The sequence below is a fragment of the Cynoglossus semilaevis genome, chromosome 15, assembly GCF_000523025.1.
Source record: "Cynoglossus semilaevis isolate Cse_v1.0 chromosome 15, Cse_v1.0, whole genome shotgun sequence".
Taxonomy (NCBI): domain Eukaryota; kingdom Metazoa; phylum Chordata; class Actinopteri; order Pleuronectiformes; family Cynoglossidae; genus Cynoglossus; species Cynoglossus semilaevis.
In genome coordinates this window covers 14,333,922-14,357,242 of record NC_024321.1, presented here as the reverse complement: position 1 = coordinate 14,357,242, position 23,321 = coordinate 14,333,922, and the positions used below count along the sequence as shown (strand labels likewise).

General features: G+C 43.9%; 2 protein-coding genes across 5 annotated transcripts; both read left to right on the top strand.

The window, feature by feature from the left end:
- Window positions 1-9,067: 9,067 nt before the first annotated feature.
- On the top strand, window positions 9,068-19,525 carry fhdc2 (FH2 domain containing 2). 3 transcript variants are annotated; one of them, XM_017039534.2, is made up of 12 exons: window positions 9,068-9,320; window positions 11,759-12,358; window positions 12,500-12,561; window positions 14,407-14,509; window positions 14,765-14,850; window positions 15,083-15,183; window positions 15,469-15,539; window positions 15,753-15,860; window positions 16,134-16,204; window positions 16,514-16,631; window positions 16,711-16,875; window positions 16,968-18,851. In XM_017039534.2, exons 2-12 carry the CDS (start codon window positions 11,876-11,878, stop codon window positions 18,849-18,851), a joined length of 3,252 nt encoding a protein of 1,083 aa, XP_016895023.1. In that variant the 5' UTR covers window positions 9,068-9,320; window positions 11,759-11,875. The 3 variants fall into 3 exon arrangements, with proteins under 3 accessions (XP_016895023.1, XP_008325515.1, XP_024918998.1); XM_008327293.3 differs by having other exon boundaries at window positions 9,068-9,324; XM_025063230.1 differs by lacking the exon at window positions 9,068-9,320 and having other exon boundaries at window positions 11,876-12,358; window positions 16,968-19,525.
- A 1,464-nt stretch (window positions 19,526-20,989) lies between these two features.
- LOC103391141 (rho-related GTP-binding protein RhoG-like) lies at window positions 20,990-23,315 on the top strand. Of its 2 annotated transcripts, none has more exons than XM_008327290.3 (2): window positions 20,990-21,212; window positions 22,477-23,315. In XM_008327290.3, the coding sequence occupies exon 2, from the start codon at window positions 22,506-22,508 to the stop codon at window positions 23,079-23,081; it is 576 nt and encodes a 191-aa protein (XP_008325512.1). In that variant the 5' UTR covers window positions 20,990-21,212; window positions 22,477-22,505; the 3' UTR covers window positions 23,082-23,315. The 2 variants fall into 2 exon arrangements, with proteins under 2 accessions (XP_008325512.1, XP_024918999.1); XM_025063231.1 differs by lacking the exon at window positions 20,990-21,212 and adding an exon at window positions 21,323-21,574.
- Window positions 23,316-23,321: the final 6 nt, after the last annotated feature.

Below are 23,321 nucleotides of genomic sequence, written 5' to 3'. Positions count from 1 at the left end.
GCGAACACAAAGGATCCATGTCATCGCAATTAAATCGCTTCGCCGTTTTGGACCTCATCACACAGCACTTCAGAGAAGTTTTCCTATGGATATGAAAGGTCCGCTCTGTGCCTGTGGTCCCCGCGGCTCTGATGCTGCACACAGTGGCACCCTTCTCTACTGTGATGACCGCATTGTCACTCAATCCTATGGACGTAATCAAGCGTGCTCTGTTATGTTTGATCACAGCAGCAGGCAGTCAGAGCAGGACATCATGGGTGCCACGTCTGATGTACGACTCCTCCGCGGGTCACTGCAGATGACTGAGATCAGCCCAAGATACGCAGAATCAACCGCGGGGTCTCCGACTCAACCAGGACCCAAATAACGACGCTGCCAAGTGGAAGCAGAGGCGCAGAGTCTTCGATAGACAGAGCTGCTGTGAGGTGGTTTGATGTGAACAGACAGACTTTGGCATGAGGCAAAATGGAGAAAACCTCTCGAGGGAGTTTACAAACGGACCAGAGTAAATCTGGGATCAACATTTTTACAAATAAGGGAGGAAAAACCTTTGTTGCCCCTGGAATTGGGCCAGAGGAGACAACCCACTCAGAGCTTTTTGTTTCTAAAGTTATGGCCTCCCTCTTCTCCTCCCTCCTTCTGTTCTTGACACCTCCCCCATTCCCCCGTCTTCCTCCCCCCACACCACTTGTCCAGGTCACAGTTGGAAGACCACTTAGAATACACCAGTACATCCCCCTGCACGCTGACTGAGGGAGGTGTTTAACAACCATTATCATTCACAGAAGAGTGTGTCTGTCTGTCTGTGTGTGTGTGTGTGTGTGCCAGTAAGGGGGTTGTGTGTTGCACTTTTTAAATCCCTTTTTTTCCTCCGTCAGATTGACTTATGACAATGGTCTAATCAAGCAGTTGCTATGTTGAAATCAAATACTTTAAACACACAAACAGGACTAGTCCTGCTAACTGCTCACACTCTCCGGGGAACAACAGGCAGGTGTGACCAGCAACAACAGGATGACAGGGCTCAACACCTCTGCTCCCCGCTGGCTTCCTCTCACACCCCACCTCTGCCTGTGAACCCACCCAGAGCAACAAGAGATCCGCGGTTAGCGTGTCTGACCAACCAAAATAATGTGCCTGACATGGTCTGTGTCACTGTGTCAGTGTGTGTGTGTGTGTGGACACGCACTCTGGTTTCAAACCCCTGAATACCATCGGTGGGTTAATCCATTTAACTGTAGAAGTGCTCATCTACCCAGACAATTGTATTTAACCCTAAACAGTCGCTGATAACCCCTAGGCCTGACCTATGACCCCTGACCTTATCCTCAGGGTACTTCAAACAAGACATTGGCCTCCAGGGATTTAACACACATATCTTGATGGGTTTCCTTTTCTCTCTCTCTCTCTCTCTGTTTTACTTCCTCTCTCTTCCGTCATCAACGCCGTCTGTCTCCTTCTGTCCGAACGTGTTCGTCTCTCAGTTTCACTGTTGGCTCAGGATAATCCTCTGAGTCTGTTTCCTGCGAAGTTCATCCTGATGTTTTACAACATGGTGCCAGAGGCTGGTTGGATAAATAGACAAACATCAAAAGTGAAACTGCAAGAAAAACCCCCTCCATGTATAGAAATGTACCTGACGTCACCTCATAGTAATTCAATTTTATTCTCTTTCAGAAATGCATGCTGGTAAATTCATAGTTTCTTCAAAATATAATAATGCTTTTTATTGTTTTGTTTTTTTTTCTGTGTTTTCCAGTCAGGACTATTCCAGGGAAAGTGGTGTGTGGGTGTGATTTGCTCCGTTTGCAGGTTGTGTGTGTTTTGGCGTGTTGTACTTTGCTTGTCGAGAGCACAGGTTGTTACATTAACACATTTACCCCTTTGATTTGAGACTCTTTACCATGTACACACATCCCACAACAATAAAAGCGCAAACAGCTTCATTCAAAGCCAGGTTAAATACAGCACCGGTGACATGAGGGTGTGTAACGGACTGGAGCTATGGTACATTTCCATGTTAATATTCCACACAGCTCAGTGGACCGACAGCTCTTTAAGACCCCTTCACTGGACTGAGAGTGAGTTAATGGAGGGTCAAAGAGAGTGATCAGAGGTGATAGTGGGTAATAATACTAATTGCTGGTGATTGCAGTGCTTCTCAAGTGGAATATGTGTGTGAGTAAACAGAGGGCTGGTTCTTTTGAGTGAGCTCATACCCCCAGAGTGCTCTCCCTTTCTCTCAGCACAGCCTAGCAACAGCCTTTCCTTCCATTTTACTGGGTTTTAACCAAATAACTCAGCTGGCCATCGTGGCTTCGCACTGGTCACCCATCCTTTTGTTCCCCGTCTCTTTCTCCCCGTGCCAAACATGTCCGATTTTCATGTTTCCGAAGGAGAGGAAGGAAGGAACCGAGAAAGGGTTTGCACAGATTTTAGGGACCAAAATAATGTCCATGGCGTCTTTCTTTTATTTATTTTATCCCCTTTAAGTAAATTCTTGTCACTCTTGACCTCTTTAAAGATTAATGTTTAGTTTTAGAGTTGTGTTGGTAACTACGTTTGCCACTGAACCTGGCTGTGATTCCATGCTCAAGCCCGAGGGCCTTGGCGTCAGAGATAATACACAATTTGCGGAAAAGAAGCTAACTTGTTAGCTTGGGCTTTTCTTAGCTAGGTGAAGTTCAGGACACATTAGCATGAAATAATTTACGTAAGGCAAAATTATTTACTTATAGTTTTATTATTTTCTGGTTCCTGCAGTTTTAAAAAAAAGACATGAACTAGGAATGTTAAAATAGAATCTAATCTATCTGTGACCCAGGAACTTTGGGCTGCACTCTACTACTGCGTCTTTGGTTTGGAGGAAGTTCTGGTGCTGACTCGACACACCGCAGACCTGCTGGGGCTAGAAATCGAACCAGGAATCTTCTGATTTCAGCCACTTGACCACAGGCTACTCAGATAGACGACATATTAAAGATGTGAAAAGGACACAATCTCCTGTCAGAAGGTAGCTCCTGGTTGTTATAAATATAAAGTTGAGAATACTTTAAAAAGAATGACAGACTGTTCCTGTCTTCTTTGGACATCTTTAGTTGTACAATGGTGTAAAAGTGCAGAAAAAACTTAAAATTTAACAGTGAATAGAGAGAGGATACATGGAAGTCCTCAAAGGTTTAAGTTCACATCTTTTTTTCCACTCGCTCTCTCCTTGTGTCACCATGACGTGTGCCCCATATGTTCAGTCATTCACACAAAAGCCGTAGCCCGCAAGAGTTCAGCCACAACACAAACTGGACCTGTGGCCCAGGGTCTACAGGGGCCAAAGGCTTCCTTGTTTTACCAAGAGCTTTGGTGCCGCAGCACAAGGCCTGCCGCATTGTTATGCAACAGTTTAGTGTGGATGAATGGGCTTCAACACAGGCCCAGTGAAAGACCGTGGACACGATGGGAAGGGAGAAACAGGCAGGTTAACTCCAGAGGGTGTCCCCTCGGGGCCTGGCTCTCAAACCTCCTTCATGATTTTCTTTCAGTCTATAACGTGTTCACTGAGTGTTTACCAGAGTGAATGAGGCTGGACTCAGCACCAGAGCAGGCTGGGTAATCCCTGCGGAACACAAGGGGCAGAGGGGAACTCCATCAATTTCTTACTGCCCTCATCCCTTCACCTCTCCTTTCCACTCATCTTCTCTCATCTCCTCTTCTGACCCCTCCTCTCCCGCCCTCCTCTTTTCTCCCCCTTTGCTCCCCTCTTCTTCCAAGCCCTACATCTCTGTGGGTGACATCACCAGTTGGCACATAGAAGCGGGGGAGGAGGAGGGGTGAGAGATAATTAGGTTTAGATGGCCAGAGTAACTGTGTGTGTCTGGTGAAGCAGAAGATAATCGGCAGGGCCGCGGCTCAACACGAGGCACGTAGCGTTTGCGAACATGAATCAATGACAAACTAAAAGTAAAGTCCGTATGAAGTATTTTATGGAGTAAATAAAAAGTAAACGATTTTGGTTAGAATTTAACGAGTGAAAATCTGTTGACGGAGACTCAGCCCAGCTTTTTCAAGCACACGAGGTTTTCGACCAGGCTGTTCACTCCACCTTATGCTTAATATATAATTACAGTTGTATGGAACATTAAGCTACTTGGACACTGCTGTGCGTGTGGAAGCCAGGCCTGTGGTGGAGCAGTACAAACCTAGTTTTGCATTTCTCACAGTCACGTTCTGTGAAGACATTTTCAGGAGATTCTTTCATTTGTCAGAACTTGGCGTTCTTGTTTGTTCCCAACTATATTTTAGAGAATATTGACATATATATTGACTATGTAAAGATAACATGGAAACACAGAGAGCAACATACAACGTTTTGCCTTCACAGCTTTTACTCTAATTTTGTGCATTTCCAAAGAACTGATGGAAAAATGATCCTTCTTCTGAGGTTAAATCGAAGGCTGCGGGTCTTGTTGCTCAAATGCCATTCTTTTTAGTTACAAAAAAAGTTACAAAATAATTTTTCTTGTTGAATTTCCTTTTCTCTCTTGTTTTTTTTTTACTCTCTGCCAGGTTTCCCCCTTTGAGAAGAAAAATACAGGAATAGCTGCGACACAAAGTGCAGCTCTGTGCCATAACAAACAAATTGCAGTCAAAGAGAACCATATATTTAAGAGCGTTTATTGTTAGAACCAAACAACTTTGATGGTGTGGGAGGAAGAGCAGGAGGCCCTGCTTTACAACTCACTATAGACTCCATACATGACCACCCCAGAAAAGCCCATTGGTTTACTCGGGTTCATGCTATATACACAGCCTACTTAGGGAGAAAGCATTGTCTGTAGGATGCGCTTTGTCAACCTCCATTTAGTGGCTTCTTTACAACTGGCCCAGCCCATTGAATATTAACTGTGTGATCACTCTTGCCACACAAGCAGCCGCTCAGGACCCCCTATTAACACAACCCGTCTCCCCTGTGCTCTGAACCGGGGCATTGTGCCCGACCACGGCTTGGTATACAGACTCTTGTGGTCTCGCTTCAGCCGGTTAGGGAGAATTTCCGTTTCCATTGCTTCAGTGACATCATTTATTTAGCACTTGATTCGTTTTACATACGAAGGGAGGCTAAAGCAGAGATAAAGTTTTGAAGTCTCGCAGTCCAGAGAAGTCTGAGGGGAAAGGACACCAGCTTGTCCACATCACTTCATGTCAAGGTGTCATTGTGAACCTCTGAAGTGGGACTGTAGTTTTGACCGCCGTAATGAGTGTAGCAGCTCCGACAGGAAGGTGACCTCGGGTGGGAGAGTCTGGTCTGGTGTTTTTGCAGGTCAATAATCCTCTTTATTGAGTCTCAGGAAATCCTAATTAGAGTGGGAAGTGGCTCTAGTGGCCAGATGTGCAAAGACAAACAGAGATGATCCAACCCCCAAAGAAAACTGACTACAAGCACCTCAGCTTGAATCCCACCCTGCTGAGAGGGACGCAAATCAAAGGGGGAGTAGGAGAGAGAGGAAGAGAGAGTGATTTGGTGGAGGGATATGGTCACGTGATTACGTCATGTCAACACTAGTCTGGTCCTTGGGCTACAGATGTACTGACCAACTGATGTAGCTTACGTTAAATAAAAATGCAGTCAATGTAAAAAAAAAAAACAACTTTTTTTTTTATTTATTTTTGGAATAAAAATGCAGTCAATGTAAAAAAAACAAAACAACTTTTTTTAAAGTCTTGTTTTTGATAAAAATGCAGTCAATGTAAAAAAAAACAAAAAAAAACAACTTTTTTTTAAAGTCTTGTTTTTTTTTTATCGTGTGTTTTTGAAGCAGGTCAAAACACCAGAGTCCAATTTGGGTCTATTTTTCCTCAAGTCATTTTTAGGCCACGGCTATGATACTTGCTGTGCTGAGGATTCCATTGGTAAAAGTGTCTCAGTAAACAAGTGTCAGCTCTGCACTTTAGACGGTCTATCGACGCACGGTCAGACGGTGACTCTTGGCTGCTCCGTCGATCAATAAAGTTCAGAGGAGCTACAGCGTGACAAAATGGTAAGAAAAATTAAAGCACAAATAGTTTACAACAGGGCCGTCAAACATACGGCCCGTGGGCCACAACGGGCCTGCTTGATGATTTAGAAAAACAATCATGTGCAGCAGTAGCATCAGCATCATAATCAGCAGCAGCAGCAGCATGTCCGAGTCTCTCTTTCTCAGCCTTATTATCATGATAAACTGAATGATTACAAATGACGTGTTGTAAAACCCAGCGCATGTGGGAGCGGACATGTCCGCTGAGGATATACTGAGTAAGTGCATATTTGTGTTTGTGTGTAAGAGAAGTAAGGAAAAATGGGGCAGCAGAGAGAGTGTGTGTGTGTGTGTGTGTGTGTGTGTTGTCTGTGCCTCACTGTCTCTCCTTATCAGGGCCCTGGTTTGACCAAAGCCAGAGATCCTTGTCAGGCTGTTCTGGATAAGTGCACGTGATATGAGCACAGCTGGGAGAGCAAACGCAGCGTGAGGAAGCCGGTTCTGATTAGGAATACCTCCCCAGATCCCCCGTCCCCGTCTGAGATCAGACCCAGGTGTGTGTTCATGTCTGTACACGTGTTCAGAAACCCTCACAGTCACACTGACCCACTTACAGGGGAAATGGCCGTGTCCCGGGAGAGAGAGAGACCAGACACACCAGAGGCAGAAAAACACGACTCTCCTGCGGGGTTATATCAACACATGGCATCGCATACCAACACTTTTACACGCTATAGAAAAGGGGACATACGGACAAATAATCGATTGTATTGATTTCTGCACATCCGGATTTATTTCTGTAGTGTGGAAAGCAACCGCAGCAAAGGTCACTTCATAGAATGTGTTCAGCATGGCAGAAGTTCAGAGCGTAACGAATAACATTTAATGTTTTTATACAGGCAGAGAGCAGGAAGCTGCTAACGTTAGCTTCGTCTAACCCTTCTGTGACTTCAAGGAAACACAGAAGAAAGGGCTAATACTAACTGCATCCGTAGGATCTGAACCTGTGAACCTGAACCTTTCTTGGTATTTGTAGCTTGTGTTCATTCTTATTATAAGGGCCGTGGGTTTATGACGTCCTCGACCTGTGGCGTTTCATAGTTACGTCAGCATTTCCTATACTTTTTTTAATTAAGTAAATCTCGTTCCCTCATTCTGAAGTCGGGCGTTAGAGTTAGGGTTCGCCAACAGTGACGTAGCATCAGGTAAAAAAAACAAACTGAAAGCATTCCAATGACAAGGCATAAACTACAAGGCACAGGCATCAAAAGGCACAAAGGGAGAGAGGTGTATATATATACCCAGGGCAACAGGTGACACGAGTGAGGCTAATGAGCAGAGACGCAGGTGAGTGTGATCACAGTGATTAACTCCGCCCACAGGAGGAAAGGGAAACAGACAGACCTCACTCACTTCCTGCCACTGGACATCAAAATACTGTCCAGAATTAAATCAAAACTTAGCAAAACCAAACACACTGTTCTGCTTTGTTTACGTTCAACCACAAAAAAACTGACCTTAACATTCACAGGCCATAATCTGGATTCTAGACATGTTTGCCCCTAATGTTTATTCATATGTGAAGCCAATGAGGAGGAGCATAAAAAAGATGGACGGTAGTTCACTATTGTCAGGCCAAAAATATGAAACGTAAGTCGGTATGAAAGTGCAATTCAAGGATTGAAGTATGTTCATAAATACACTAGACTAAGGCCCAATATGAAGACTGAACTAGCCAAATGCTAACAGGTTTCACCTCAACCCTCATATGTTTGTAAACAGCAGTGTGACTTCGTGGCCTGGTGCAGCTTTAATGGTAAACCAACTTAACTGTACATGTAAACGTCCTGACCCAGACTCAGATTTCGGGGCTTACACATAAGCAGCCTGATGCAAATCCATCCACTAAAGAAGACTAAAGAACCGGCTGTATGGGGCACAGCAAGCTCTGCAGCCCACTGTTATGCAAAGAGGAAACCGTCTGTGAGCGGCCAGTTAATGCATCAAAGATTGTTTTGTCTCCCTGCAGTTTGGCAGCCTTGGTAAAACAAGTGCGAGATGCCAAGTTAACTCCTCAATATACATTTATCACTGACACAGTAGCTGTGCTGCACCGGGCCTGGCACAGTGTGGACTTTGTGTCCGTTTCTTAGGCACTTCACAGGCGATAAAAGCTGATATCTGCCCACAGTGGCATTTCCTTGAATTGAGACGTTGCAGTGTAGTGAGAGAAGTGAGCGAGTGAGTGAACAGAAAGTAAAGTTTCCCTCAGAGAAGTTTATCCTGGCTCACGACAGCTCGCGGAGCCACAACAATGGCCAGATCTCTTGGGTCATAACCCCTAATTACCGCAGGCCCAGAAGTGATGACGGCCGCCTGTCAGCATCGCCTGTGAAAGGAGGTTACCTGAGCTGGGACTATAAGCACCAGGTGACATGGGCCAAAAAAATGCTCCAGCACCTCGGATGAAAGGTCAGTGTTATGGATCCGCACCCCACCACCTGGGCCATTTCAGCACCCTAGAGGGACTTCTGACCTCTTGGTTTTCACTGATGCCCAGTTCTTGGTCCAGGGCTGGGGTGGGGTGGGGTGAGGGGTGCGGAGGGGTGTGTTCATCATCAGGGCTGGGGTGGGGTGGGGTGAGGGGTAAGGGGTGCGGAGGGGTGCGTTCATCATTTCCCATGTCTGATAGCCATCTGCTCCCTCTCTCAGGTTTACAATATCCTCCTCTTCCTACCAGGATCAAGGCCGTCTGCACCAATCTCACGGCAGAGTTCTGCCCACAATGATGATTCCACTGTAATGGAATCTTATGGAATAGTTTCACTTTTTTATTTCCATAAAATCTCTCTAATCGCCAGAGTCCTGTGATACTACATTTATTATTTAATATGAATAAACAATCTGGATTTTTTTTTAAATAAAACATGTTTAAATAAGGGACTTTTTAAACTCCCTCAAGTGATCAAACTATAAGACATTTTTTATTCTCAGTTGAATCAAGACGATCAACAACTGGAGTGAAGAAATGACACTGACCCACCTGGGAGCCTTAGATCCGCCCATGAGAAAACTGGGAGGATACAGTAGTGCGGGAGCGCGCCTGCGCGTTCGTGCTGAGCTGTGTGGAACTTTTTCTGAGTGAAGTTTATACAGGACGAAAGGACTGATGGGAGCGGAGCGGCTTTAGACCACAGAAGAAATGATATAACACACGGAAAAATAAAATAAAAAACTCCACCGAAAAGTTCAAATCAACGGGTGACTGTTTTTGGCGTTACATCCCTGGACAAGTGAAGTCATCCACGGGTAGGTGAGTGAAGCAAAGTTATGAAGTTATAGAGAATCAGAAACAAAACAGAAAAGTTGATCTTTAGTAATCTGTATTTTAAATCTGTATTCAGTCTTAGAGTAAATGCGAATAAAAAAAATTGCTTCAACAATCGCAGACCAAATAATCGTTTTTACATGACTTTTCCCTGTTGTGTGTGTTTTCATGTATGTGTCAGAGTGATGATCTGTTTTGAACTCTTCACATGACTCACCGCAACAGTCGATAAGTTTTTTTTTTCACCTCTCCATATCCTCATGTTTTTGTTTGAAGGCGCAGTTTAGTCGCTCACAGCGCGCTGCGTGGAACAGTTTGGCACCAAACGCGTCCTTCTGATTTTCTTTCTTTCTTTTTTTTTTTTAGTGTTTTTTTTAAGCGTCTTGTATCCATCTGCACCAGACACCTGAACTTCTGAGTCATTCCCCCTGCTGATTTACAAATCCTGCTTAAAACTTGCCGGTGCAAGTGTGCGCACTGGGCTTTCTGATGTTAATCCCCCACCATGTAGAAAAGCAGTGGCGTGTTTAAATGGGTGGCACAGGATGGCAGCCACCCCTGGTTGGCAAAATATGTGAAGGCTAATTAAAATATATTTTTTGATTTAAATGCATTAACGCATCGTTTTGTGCATTATTTTTGATGAATTGATTTTACAACGAAACCCAAACAAGGCAATGAATTACAACTCTTTCAAATTCATCTCTCGCCCTTGACTGTGCTGATGACAGTGTGGATAAGAGCGTGGTTGTGTGGTAACACTGCAACAAAGAGTTTTCTTATTGCTACACCATTTCAAGTTTAGTATATTACCTCAACGTGTCGCTGGTATTTATATGGTGGCTGTAATTGTACCGTGACATTGCACTAATTGTAACTTTCGGTACAATAAACAAATATTTGAAGATAAAAAAAACTTTTATGTTGTTTAAGTTCACTTTTGTCTATAAATTGATTCTATTCTATTGATGAACATGTAATCAATGATCATTAATAATTTCAAAGGCTCTAATTAACTCAGTGATAATTGAAAGCCAGCTTTAAAGTCGTTGATGTAATTTAACCTATTTTGCGAATGTATTTTTAATTATTACTCAATACGCAATTTCAAAGAACAACATTGAAGGCCTTTTCAATGTTCCTTCAGTTTTTGGAATTTTTTAATGGAGACTGATCATGTTTCCATTCAATTCTGGTTTAAATAATAAAAAAACTCTTTATTTCTTCAAGGCTTCAAGGTTGAAAACCTGATTAAATAAAATGCAGCACAGTTCATTGCTCAAAATATAACGATTAAACTCTAGGAAACGCCTTCAAGATGTGTCTTAGCTTGTTCAAAATCCGATCTTGTAATTTATTTCCTAACTGAAGGATCTATTGTTTTTATGTATTCTAATTAAAAGGGAGAAGGTTTATATGGTGTAGTGTGTGGTGCCGTGAAGTGAAACTGAACAGGATTGGACAAGCTGTTCAAACTGCCCTCAGAGGGAGGTGGAGGTGTTCGTCTGCATGTTGAAAAGGCACCATCTAATTTTTTCCCCCCAAACTCCCTTGAACTTCTGCCGAAAGTTGAAGCAGAGGTTACATATTTTTAGTTCAAACTACCAGTTAGATCTGAAGGTGCTCAGAAATTGTGCTAATGAAAGGAGAAGTCAGGCCAGGTGTTAGCTCAGGTGAGGTCATCAGGCTGCGATGACCTCAAGCAGCCTGACTCAGCAAGTAATGACAAAACTCCAGCAGTGTCAACACCGGTTGTCATCCTGTGCTCAACATTGTTTGAAATTAAGTTATTCATTCATCTTCTGCAGCTTAATCCCTTGCTGGGCCCACAGGTGTGGCTGGAGCCAATCCCAGTAGTTATGGGGCAGAGGCGGGGTACACCCTGCACACTGTGCTGGTCCGTGGCCAAATGTAGAGCAATAACAATTCACACCCAGACTTAGGTGGTAAATGTGGAGTGTCCAGTGGAAGGTAGATGTTGTACTTGAGAAATCCTCTGCATTAAGAGAGATCAGTGCAGAAAGACTGAGGATCAAACCATTGAACCACTGATGTTGCTGTCAGGCAAGGAGGCTACTCACTGTTTCACCTGGTGAAACCTACTCACTGTTTTACCTCCCTGATATCATCGGCCCGATATTAGCATTAATATGTAATATTGGTCAGATTCTTATCGGATTTTCATTATCGGAGGAAAAGAAATGCCTGGGTTTCGCAAAATTTGCTGGAATCGCACGTACGGTCTTGAAATGTTTACCTCAGTTTTGGGGGCAAACGGCTGCATATATCGGTATCGGTTGATATTGGAATTGCAAATTAAATGTTTGGATGGTATCGACATATCGGACATTGGCAAAACGTTACTATCAGACATTCCAAGTTCTTATCACGGCTATTTCTTGTTTTTTTTCTGTGACAGGATAATTCGCTGACATTTGACTTGCTTGGATAATTAAAGGAGCAAGAAAAACCCATTGACTGACGGGAGGGGGGCAGTTAACCTACCACCTCCACCTCCAGCACCCCAGCTGCCTCTATGCTCATCAACGTGACCGTAGCCTTCAAAGAAACTCGTGCCTTTCATGGAACAGTGCCTGCCAACCTCACCACTGCCTCTGAAGCTGTGGAAGTGACGGCCATGGACCCGGTGCTAGTCGCCCCTCCACCGCTATCACTTCCACTACCACTACCATCGCCACCGCCTCCGCCTCCGCCGCCGCCACCCCCTCCTCCACCTCCACCCCCTTCCTTCGCATCCTCACCTTTTAGCAGATCGGACAGCGTGCGTCGGAGTCGGCTAAGGAAGCTGAACTGGGAGCGAATCCCCAAAGAGAAGGTGGAGGGGAGGAAGAGTGTGTGGAGTGGAGCGGCAACAGGTGAGGATGAGTTCCCCATTGATCTCCATTCGCTGGATGAGCTGTTTGGTCAGAAGGACGTGGAGCCGCAGGACAGAACCAGCACCCTGAGGCGCCGCTCTGCTCTGCTGCGGTGCAGATCCCCACAGGACAACTCAGAGGAGGTCAGATCATTTTGACCGCTGTTGACTAGAGATAGAGATAAGATTTTATTGACCCCACACCGAGGAGATACTTTAGTGCAGATTCTGACATTCTTTGCATGTTTTTCCTCCACCTTCAAAGTCTCCTTTGCCTCTTCACAGATCTCGTTGTTGGACCCCAAACGCGGTATGAACATTGGAATATTTCTCCGCCAGTTCAAGATGTAAGTAGTTGTGTTACTGTGATACTGATTAGTCCACATTTCTGTTGAATCCACTGCAGGTCATTATCAGTCAAAGAAAACAGAAGTGTAACTCAGCTCAGGGGGATTGTACTGAACTGAACTGGAGGCTGTAGGTCATCTGTCTAACATGGACGAGTGTCTGTGTATTTAGTGGAGTGTGAAGTGTGAATTCCCATTAGGAGTAAGGTAGTCTGGATTATATTGCAGGAGACAGGTGCTGGGGAGGATGCAGCAGGAGCAGCTGGGCTGAGGGGTGTCACGATGGGAGGCCTGTGGCTCTGTTTAACCTGACGACTCTTTTTGACACCACCCTTTAGAAAGTGTCTAATGTTAAAACTTCCCCTGCTGAGAGAAAGACACACTCTGTCAACATTTATTCTCCAAAGCCTCTTTGGCTTGTTTGCATGTCATGAACCGTAGATGTCTCATGGAACCCCTGCAGTAAAATGTCTGAAGCTGGTGCTAAAAAGGGTCAGATGCTGAATTCAGTTAAGTCCATAAAATGCTTGAAATAACTGATTTTTATGTTGGATTTCTGTTTTTTTAATGATGAAAAAAAAAGGGTTTCCTGATATAATAATTGCTCAACCTGGGCTTTACCTGTAGTAGTGTGACAGGTTATTCAGATTGTTAAAAACACAGCACAGTTAGCTGTTATGTAGCTAAGATCGGCTGAGATTGGTAGATTATGAAACGATTGCCACAAAATTAGCTGGGAGTTAGCCACAAATGTTAAAATTCTAGACAACAGCGAACATTTATCCAAACAATAGGAACTATACATAGGTTAAAATACCATAATTTGACAAAAGAAAAAGTACTTAGTATACTTACTATAAAATAGCATTAGTTTTCTTTGCTAAAAGAAGTCGTAACCATTGGAAAATTGATCTCTAATTACTTAGTATACTTACTATAAAATAGCATTGGTTTTCTTTGCTAAAAGAAGTTGTTGTAACCATTGGAAAATGGATCTCTAATTGTTTTGACCTGCAGACAGATTGACAGCTGGGCGCGTCATGCTTCCACTCGCTCTCAACTGAATAATGGCTTTATTTTTCCAAGCAGGATTTGTCTGGACTTGTAAGAGAAGCCATTAAGCAGGAAAGTCCTCTACTGTACACAAATATTGGTGCAACTGAGAGCTTACCCGTCCTTTGTTGTGATATTAGATGAACAGAGCTGGGTGTAGTTTAGGCAAAATGTGGTTTTTGCATTGACATCAGAGCTGCTCTTTTGTAATGTTTATTATCTGGCAGCTCTATTTATAGGCTTCTTCATTTGTTATGCTGTTCTCAGCAGAACTTGTTGAGACAAACAGCCACTTCCAAAGAAACATTGTACTACATTTGCCATCTTCTAGTATATGTTCTATCATCAAAAGTTTAATTTCAAAGCCATCGGTTGAATGGGCTGAATTTGAAAGGGCAAGCACTACATGAGCCTGTGTGATGGGTTTCAGGGTGGGGGCGGGGGCTGAGGGGGGAATGGCTGAGGTGAAGGGAAACGATTAGAATACGGGACAGATGTGCCACAGGTCAAACAGTCACTCGGCTTTGTTTCCAGACTTTCACCTTGACATCCTTAATCTTCCCTGCATGTCTGCTATTTGTTTGCCCTGTGGATTTGCCACAGTGTGGCGACAACTAACGCTCCCTTCCTGACTGATAGGAGCAAGATACCGTCAGAAACAAAGTGCTGATATTCCTCACCACATGGGTTTTCCTAAAAGAGTGTCCTGCTTTTTCTCAGGCTGAACGGTCCATCGTACGTTAACGCTGATGTCATGCTAGAAACCTTTAATTGTTGGCTGTTTTTCCTCAGGCCTGCTAAAGAGATAGTGGAGGATATCAGGCAGGGTGCTGGCGACCGTTACGGAGCGGAGAAGTTGACAGAACTCTGCAAATTGCTCCCTGACAGCGAGGAGGTAAATTGCCTTTTTTGGCATGCACACATAAGAGTGACAGGCCCCCTCCCCCGTCCCTCCCTCTGTTCTTACTCATCATCTGGTTCTGGTTAGGATGATCCAAAGTTTGCCATTACACCACTTTGTTGTATGATGTGGTCTCTTCTCTTTCTACTTCTTCACACATATCGGGACGAAGTGTTGAGAGCATGTTAATTCCATTTGTTTTAATTAAAGTTGTTTACCAGGATTTATTTAGTATCTCTTCTCCCCCAGGAGTCCCGCCTGAAGAGGTTTGGCGGTGAGCGAAGCTTGCTGGGAGAGCCTGATCTTTTTATGCTGCTGCTGGTGGAAACTCCAAGGTAGACCACACCTTAAATTCCCCAGAAGTCATTTCTAATTGCTTTGTTTCCTCTTGGTTTTGATTGTTTGGTGGTCCACCTCACAGACTGAGGTGTGTGTGTGTGATGACATGAGGTTGTTTAGGTGATGATTGATCACATGTGGTTTTTTGACTCTGTCATCACACCTGTCTCCTCCATCCATCCACCCATCCAATCATCCACTCATCCTTCTCCAACTCTTTTCCATTAGTTTTCGGCTCCGTCTTGATGCCATGATTCTGCAACAGGAGTTTGACCCTGCGTTGACCTCTCTGTGTGTGGCAGCCAGATGTCTGAGGGAGGCGGCCAGAGGTAAAGTAACAGCGGGGAGTTGTGTACTTCTACACCACTATAAAGGTCTGGGTTTCCTTTGCCCTTTTAAATGCCCCTGTATAGGGTAATAACAATTGAGCCCTGAACACAAAGGCCATTTAACGTGGCAACACAAATTGCTCATTTGGTGGAAACTTGACATCAGATTGATGTTTCACACTCTATATACTTTAAAAAACAAAGTTGCTTATTCGCAAATGCTCTACATACAAATCCCAAGCGTAACTATTTTTCGTAAACTGTATTTATTATTTTCCTTCTTAGAACTGCTGAGCTGCCCGGAGTTGCACTCCATCCTCCGTCTGGTCCTTAAAGCTGGGAACTACATGAATGCAGTGAGTGCTACTGTCTGTTTTTTTATGTGGATTTCTTCAGTCTGACAGCGAGTCAGTCTCTATTTAGATTATTTGTTTACAACGCACCAATCTGTGGTGCGTGTGTTAAGAGGCGTCATTCTGACTGTGCACCTGGTATTTGTGTCATTTGGTCTGAGTCGTCACACGTCGTGTGCACATATGTCATTTTGACCTTCTAACGTGCTGTCTCAGGGTGGATATGCAGGGAATGCTGCTGGTTTCCGAATCGCATCACTGCTCAAACTGGCTGACACCAAAGCCAACAAACCCGGCATGAATCTGCTGCATTATGTGGCCATGGTAAGAGCTGGATTTTAAATTCTATGAACTATAAAACACGTAGACGTTTATATACTGATATAATTGAAGTATAAAGAAAAATTAAAACAAAGAAAATTATATGTAGTCCTGATAAAGACTCTTTACATTTCAGTGTATTTTTTAAGTGTCCAAAACAGTAGCCAGTCCACGCAGACTTCAAAACGGAGCATATGATTCAGACCACATTTACGAGTGACCCGCAGTGTCTTCTCAGAACAATAGTGGAATAATCATGTGTGTTTGTCTCCACAGGAAGCTGTGAAAAAGGACCAGAGTTTACTGTCATTTCCCAGCCAACTGGGTCATGTTGGATCCGCCTCCAGGTCGGTCTCTTCCCAAACACAAGAGAAAACAGTGTTTACCTCTTTGACGCAAGTAAACACTAAAAGTGCAGGACACTTAAAGTTTCTTTTCACAAAAAACAAACATTATGGATGTTTTTTTTGTTTTGTTTTTTAAATTATGGTGACATGCAGTCACCACAGGACATCCCAGCCTCTGTTAAATTCATGTCATTGCACCATTGACTCCAGGCTTTTGCCAAACACAAGGATACCCATGACTGACAAACTGACCAAATTGTGATATTGTGATTTGTTGATTGACAGCCCTGTTATTTTTATTTCCTGCAGGTTGTGTGAGGAGTCTGTGTTAGAGGATCTGTCCAGACTAAAAAGCAGAGTTGTGTCCCTGAAGGACAACATCCAGAATGAGGCAGAGATTCAGCACCACTCCCAGTCTTTTTTGGAGGTATACAAGTCAGCTGAAATGTTTACACTAAATATTCTCATTTAAGTTTGTTATCGGTAATTTGACTTTCCATGTGCAGACAGCTGAAGAGCGATTGAAGGATGCAGAGAATGAAGTAGAAGGTATGAGAATGTCGAGTCAGGCTCTGGTGGAGTTTTTCTGTGAGGACGACAGCACTTTTAAACTTGAGGAGGCTTGCCGGGTCTTCCACTCGTTTTGTCACCGTTTTCAAAAGGCTGTCCAGGTGAGATCCAGAAATCGGTGGAAGGATTTCTTGGTGAAAACTGCCCTACTCAAAGGGTAACCAATGTTTAACCAATTATGTGTTTCCTTCAGGAGAATGCAGAGCGGGAATTGAAGGAACAGAAACGTTTGCAACGCCAGCGTGAGATTGGTGAGAAGCGACGCTCTCTGGCGGTCTGTACAGGGCTGGACCTTGGCGGTCTTGCCACAGAGCCTCATCACCAGGGGAAGCAGGACGAGTTGGAGAAACTCTTAGAGAAGAACCTGAGCTACAGTTGGAGTCGTCGCAGCCTGAGAAGCTCAGACTCTCGCAGACAATCGCACCACTTTCCCAGTGATGCTCATTCCCACATTTCATCTATAATAAGTAGCTTCCCTGCGTTGGGCAGTAGCCCGACATCGAACTCTGACCAATTTAACCTCTCGTCAGACCATGAGAACAACATGGTGCTTTGTAGCTCTCCAGAGAGCACGTGTTCCTCCACTGATCAAGAACCAGCTTCAAGAGGTATAAACAAGGCTGAACACATTCCAACAAGTAGTCAGGGCAGAACAGCAGCTCAGGAGTCGTACAAAGTTGTTAATTGTTGTATTTCGAAGCAGGGACGTAGCTTCATGATCAAATCGGAGCCTGAGAGCATTTCTTACGCATTACAAAACCAACAGGAACCAAAAGGACTTGGAAAAGAGCACACAGATTTGATAAAGATGGAATCTTCTCCCAGCTCCTGTGCAGCCTCTGTTGCTACGGATACACCGGCATGTGTTAACAGTCACAACTCTATACACACACCAAGCATGACCGTATCGGGCAATAATTATTCTCTTCAAAGTAAAACGTCACGCACAGGCTGTTCTGTCAATGAGTCTGTACATGAGACTCTTCAAACCAGTGGAGTATCTTCGAATGGTGACACCAGGGCTCAGCGGTTTAGGTACCAGAAATCTCAGAGCCAGTCGCCGCCATCTACAGGTAAAAGTGAGGCACAATCGGCAATGAGAGCTGTTGGTGCAGGTGCAGGGACGCCTTTCTCAGAAGAGGGAATATCAGAGCAGACAGATTCACTGGAAGCGACTGCGCCTGTGGACAACAGCTGGATGCCATCGAGTCTCCCAGAGTTCAGCCAGTCACAACCAGAGGAATACTCCGACCTGCCTAGTTCCAAGAGGGAGACCGGGAGGTCCTACTCCCGTGTTGGTGAAACACTAGAGTGTCACACTTTAGTGAAAGGCCTGCGATCCTATGAACCCTTTTCACCACCATCTTCTCCACTTCCACGACCCGCACCGAGCCTCTGCTCCAAGTGGAGGAAAGAGAGAAAGGTGGAGAATCAGGAGCGGACGGGCTCTCCAACATCAAAGGAAAATCAAACCATGAAGAACGCCACGCCAGGTGGAACAGGGCCTAAAAGAGGAACTGTGTCGCGGGCGGCATCCTCCAGCAGCAGTGGCATTCCCAGGGTCCAGTCCAAAACAGAGTCCTCAAATGGGTGCCCAGCCAATGGAAGCCCAGCTGCAACCAGTCGGCTCTCTGTACCTCGCACAGTATCAAAACGATCTTCTCCTGTTATGCGTCCAGCTAACATCCAGGCAGAAGTAAAGCGGAGCAATAGCACGAGAGAAAGAACTGTAAACAATCCACAGACTCCAGGAAAGCCCAGTGTAGCACGAAGGTCCTCGGAGAGAGCTGTATCTGAGAGGGTATCAGGAAGTACGCCGCCATCATTTGTCAGAGGGAGTCCTGTTCGTGTCTCCAAACGTCTCGCACCAAACTCGGAGACTCAGGCCTCTTCGCACACTCCTAACAGTCCATCCTGTGCCACAGCCAAGACGATACGGACTGCTGTCATCTCCGCAGCCCGTAATAAGTCCGCCAAGAGCACAAGCTCCTCTACTGCTGGATCTAAACTACCAGCTTCTCGTCTACCTGGTCCCAAAATTCCTCGAGCTACTGCAGGTCAGCCACTGTGGAGGTGATACAGCCTGTGCTGTGCAGTTTGATTCATTGTATACCTTTATGTATTTCCACATGAAACTCAGAAAAGGTGTGAATATATTGAACTGTTGTCAATCATTTTTGCTTTAAGTATGGTTCTAAATTATTACAACAATATGGCTCGAAAAGTCTTTGCTTTACAAACATGGCGTTCATCCACAGAGGGAGCAGCAGGGATATACTCCATCACTGCTGGTTTGGCCAAAACTAAAAAACAAAAAAAGATTCACAAACTGACCTCTTTTGCATTTATTTGTGTCCTTTGCAGGCAATAGGACCCTATGAGACCACACCATCCAGATTTAATGTCATACGGGAAGTTTTTTAAGACACTGACATAGTTTATTTTTAATTATTACTTTTTAGGAGGTCTGAAAATGTGACTATATTTCAACGTGGTCGTCTGTGTCACACTTGACTGTTTCACGGTCCTAACTTAACTTGGGTACTTTATTGAACCCTCTTATTGAGAGGTCTAATCAGTCTGATGCACTTTAAAAAAAAACTGAAGAAGTATCTGTGAGCAGAGGATGTCTGTAATTGTTGTTAATATATCAAAATATTATGTAACTTTATGGAAAAGCATTGGTTGTTATTCATTGCATTATGTGGATTTGTAAATTGAAAAGACGATTAAAGGTGAAAATATGTGACTGGTGGTGTTGTTGTTGTGGATTGAAAACTGCACTTGGCAGTTAAATTCCAACATTTACATTTGCTCCAACATCTTGCTGTTTTTGAGACCCCGTCCTCTCTTCATCTTTCTTTTCCTCTTCAGTCCTGCTCCCTACAACTCTTAAATCAGTCACCCTTAATTTTGTCAGTGCCCGTTGCCATGGAAATGCTACAGATGTCATGGGGAATCTATAAGCAGAATGGTAGAGTGTAACGGTTGGGGTGGAGGGTGACAGTGGGTGAGGGTCTCAGTGGGAATTTTCTGTTTATAGGCCTCAGTGACGCCAGTGCCTCATGGGAAAGCCAATAAACTGGTACCTCTTTGTGTTCTTGAGTGTCCGGTCGCCAGTCAGTGTTGGCCTCTTAACCTGGCTCAGTGTATAGAGGTGACATCATCATTGGGTATCCAGGGGTGCAGGTTCAAGTAGTCAAAAGTGATCCTTTTTAGCTGTTGTCTGAACGAACTGGCTGTGAGGATAGTGTCACGACTAAAGGTCAGTAAATCATATAGGGCCTTCCTGATTTCTACTGAATACAGAAAAGACATCAACAACACTGAAGACACAGTTGTTTATGGTCTATTTGTATGTGTGTAACTAATGTATACACAGTGACACATTGTGGAATAAATGGCAAGAATGTGGCAGGGTCAAGAGAGAATAAAACTGAAGTTCCGATACATTCAGCGCTCTCTTCAGAAGTTGGCAGGCTAACAAAATCCTAGAGACCCCATGGCTTGAATCCACTGAATACATTTAAAGTGTTAGGTATGGGAACATAGTTTTCTGGATCTGTCAGAAAATGTATTGTTGCTGTTGGTAGTTTTACTGCCGTCAACAGCTAGCAAGAAAATATATCATTATATGTTACCATACTACTTTTTAACTTTAATTATAGGTCTACCTTAAAACAACTAAGGGACAATGTTTATATACAAAGAGCACGAAGGTTCCTTACTTTTTCCTGCAGGGGGTGCTATGAACCCAATTTGAATGTAATAACCACTACGTATGTGCAATGGTGTAGCAGCAGGCAGACTTTGAGTTTATTTACTGCCACCAACTGGTTAAAAAAATCAACTGGTAAAAACTTTTACCGCCACCATTTTAACATTTCACAAGAAGAAAGAAGAAGAAAATAAGTTAACAAAGGCCAGTAGATTGAATAAAACCTCATAAATGAGAATCCATAGAAGAATATCTCGTTTGGGAATATAAGGGTAGGTTTTCAACTGATGGTTTTTTCCAAGTAAATTATTATATAGAATTGCTGCATCCCGATCAGTTGCAATCAAAGCAGGTAACGATACCATCATTTGCATCTTTCATTTCGGTGTAGTCTTTTGCAGGGACTTTTTTCAAATCATTTTTCTGGCTTTTAGATGCTCTAATACTCGCCAAATGTACAATGCATAGCGCAAATCGTGTGGTTTAGTGGAGTTTGTTATATTTGTGTTCTTCGAACTACTACATAAACCAGGAGGATAATAGAAGTAGCACAACAGCTCCACCCGACGTATAACAGCTGAAACCACGGAAAAATAAAACTACAGCTACCAGCTGTCATTATTTCCGTACGTCGCTTTTTACGTAACGGACAGCTCCCCGGATGCGGCTGTGATTGACTAGACCAAGCAGCAAAGCAAAGAGATCGAAAGCCAAGTGGCGGTAAGTGACACAATCATACAATAATCACATTTTAAATAAAATGCCGTGTTTATGTGGATAGGGAAAAATATATTTTAAATAGTTACCGACACTTCTTATCTCGTAGTACTTTTTTGGGGGAGGGGGAAACGGTTCGCTGCTAAAAGTTTGAACTTGTTTGCTAACTAGCTAGGTCGATAGCCACCATAACTGCTAGTTCCTTAGCTTGATGCTAACCAGGGGAACGCCTTGTATCACTGGTTACCCATACCAAATAATTTATACTAGAAAGTCGCGTATTTTTGTGCTGCTTTGGTTGTTTTTGTTTCGCGACTAATTCCACACAGTTGTGTATGCAGGTGTTTAAAACACCAGAAGAGCCGGTGAGTTTAAACTATGTACCGTTACTTACGACGTTAGGCTTTTACGGAGTCGGCTAGCTCTTCTGCTAACTGTGTGAAGAACTGAATTACTGTAAAGTTGCAAAGGACGACTGAATCTGTTTTTCTTTCTAATGACTGGTTCCAGTACCGAATTCTAGAGAAATTCTATTAAGGCATTGACCGTCATGGCAGTCTTACTGTAATAAAAACAAACATTTCTCTCAATCTCCTCACTTAAAACGCTGAACACTTAACTTAATTGTACGAAGCATTAATAACAGTGTTTTTAACTGATATTGTGTCTTCATGGCAAAGGTAAAACATACGAATATTTCATCACACATGCGAAAAGAATGCCAAAAATGTAAAAATTGCAAGCAACTGAGAGTACAGCAAATTAATGTGCTGCTACAGTGTGTATTATGTACAAGTTTGGATACTTTAAGTATGGAGTTGATGAAGCAGTTTAACCCGTTCACAGATTTCCAGGAGAAAATACCCATAATCAAAAACATTGTACCTTTTGATTATAATTGTTAACTCAAAGCAGATACTGTTGCGTCCCATCTCTTTCTTTAAGCTATGGTTAGTTAATGAATAGCTGATACAAACGTTTTTTTCTCTGCAAGTGCAAAATGTTATTCCATTGCTTAAAGTTTTTGCCACTGTCTGGCCAACTACAGTGTTCATGAGGGCAGTGTGCCTCTGTGTGCCAAAGTGATGACATTATTGGCTGCCCACAGATTAGCCCAACATGTTGTGGCATAGCCAGTGCTGAGTCTTCAAATCTAGCCTGATTCACACTGATGTTTTATGTTGATGACTACATGTTAGTTACTTCCATTGTAAAACATTTTACTACTATTATATTAGAAGTAAACAAGGTTCTATCTTGTTGTCAGGTGCTGCAGCCCCAGTGGTCGTAGGCAGGATGCAGACCATAAAGTGTGTCGTGGTGGGTGACGGTGCAGTGGGTAAAACCTGCCTACTTATCTCTTACACCACCAATGCCTTTCCCGAAGAGTATATTCCCACAGTTTTTGACAACTACAGTGCCCAGATGAGTGTGGATGGCCGCACTGTCAGTCTTAACCTGTGGGACACAGCAGGACAGGAGGAGTATGACCGCTTGCGCACTCTCTCCTACCCCCAGACCAACGTCTTCATCATCTGCTTTTCCATTGGCAGCCCCTCTTCCTATGCCAATGTTAGGCACAAATGGCACCCTGAGGTGTCCCATCATTGCCCCAATGTGCCCATCCTGCTTGTGGGCACCAAGAAGGACCTGAGGGGCGACGCAGAAACGGTTAAGAAGCTGAAGGAGCAGGGCCTGGCTCCAACCACCCACCAGCAGGGCAATGCCTTGGCCAAGCAGATCGGGGCAGTCAAATACATGGAGTGTTCTGCTCTGCAGCAAGACGGCGTCAGGGAGGTGTTTGCTGATGCCGTGAGGGCAGTGTTGTATCCAGTTACAAAAAAAAATTCCAAGAAGTGTGTGCTGTTGTAATTAATGGTTCCCACTTTGGACTGACAGAGATGATGAAGATCCACAGATGCAGAGGAAGTCTGAGAAGAGAAGCTCGTCGTCTAGCTCACTCCATGCCACGCCCAGCAGTTCAGACTTTGATTTCATCTCCCCTTTTACTGCTCTCTTCCTTAATCATCTCCTGGAGGATTCCTCTCTGTTGCCATCATCACCAAAGTGACTATGCCAAAATGGGGGCAACAGAAAGCATCTTCTCTCTTT

Excerpts from the sequence above, each read along its gene's own strand:
- fhdc2 (XM_025063230.1), top strand. The coding sequence starts at position 11,876 with ATGCTCATCAACGTGACCGTAGCCTTCAAAGAAACTCGTGCCTTTCAT. Across the intron at positions 16,205-16,513 it reads CATGTTGGATCCGCCTCCAG|GTTGTGTGAGGAGTCTGTGT; the intron begins GTCGGTCTCTTC and ends TATTTCCTGCAG. Across the intron at positions 16,876-16,967 it reads GTTTTCAAAAGGCTGTCCAG|GAGAATGCAGAGCGGGAATT; the intron begins GTGAGATCCAGA and ends TGTTTCCTTCAG.
- LOC103391141 (XM_008327290.3), top strand. The coding sequence starts at position 22,506 with ATGCAGACCATAAAGTGTGTCGTGGTGGGTGACGGTGCAGTGGGTAAA.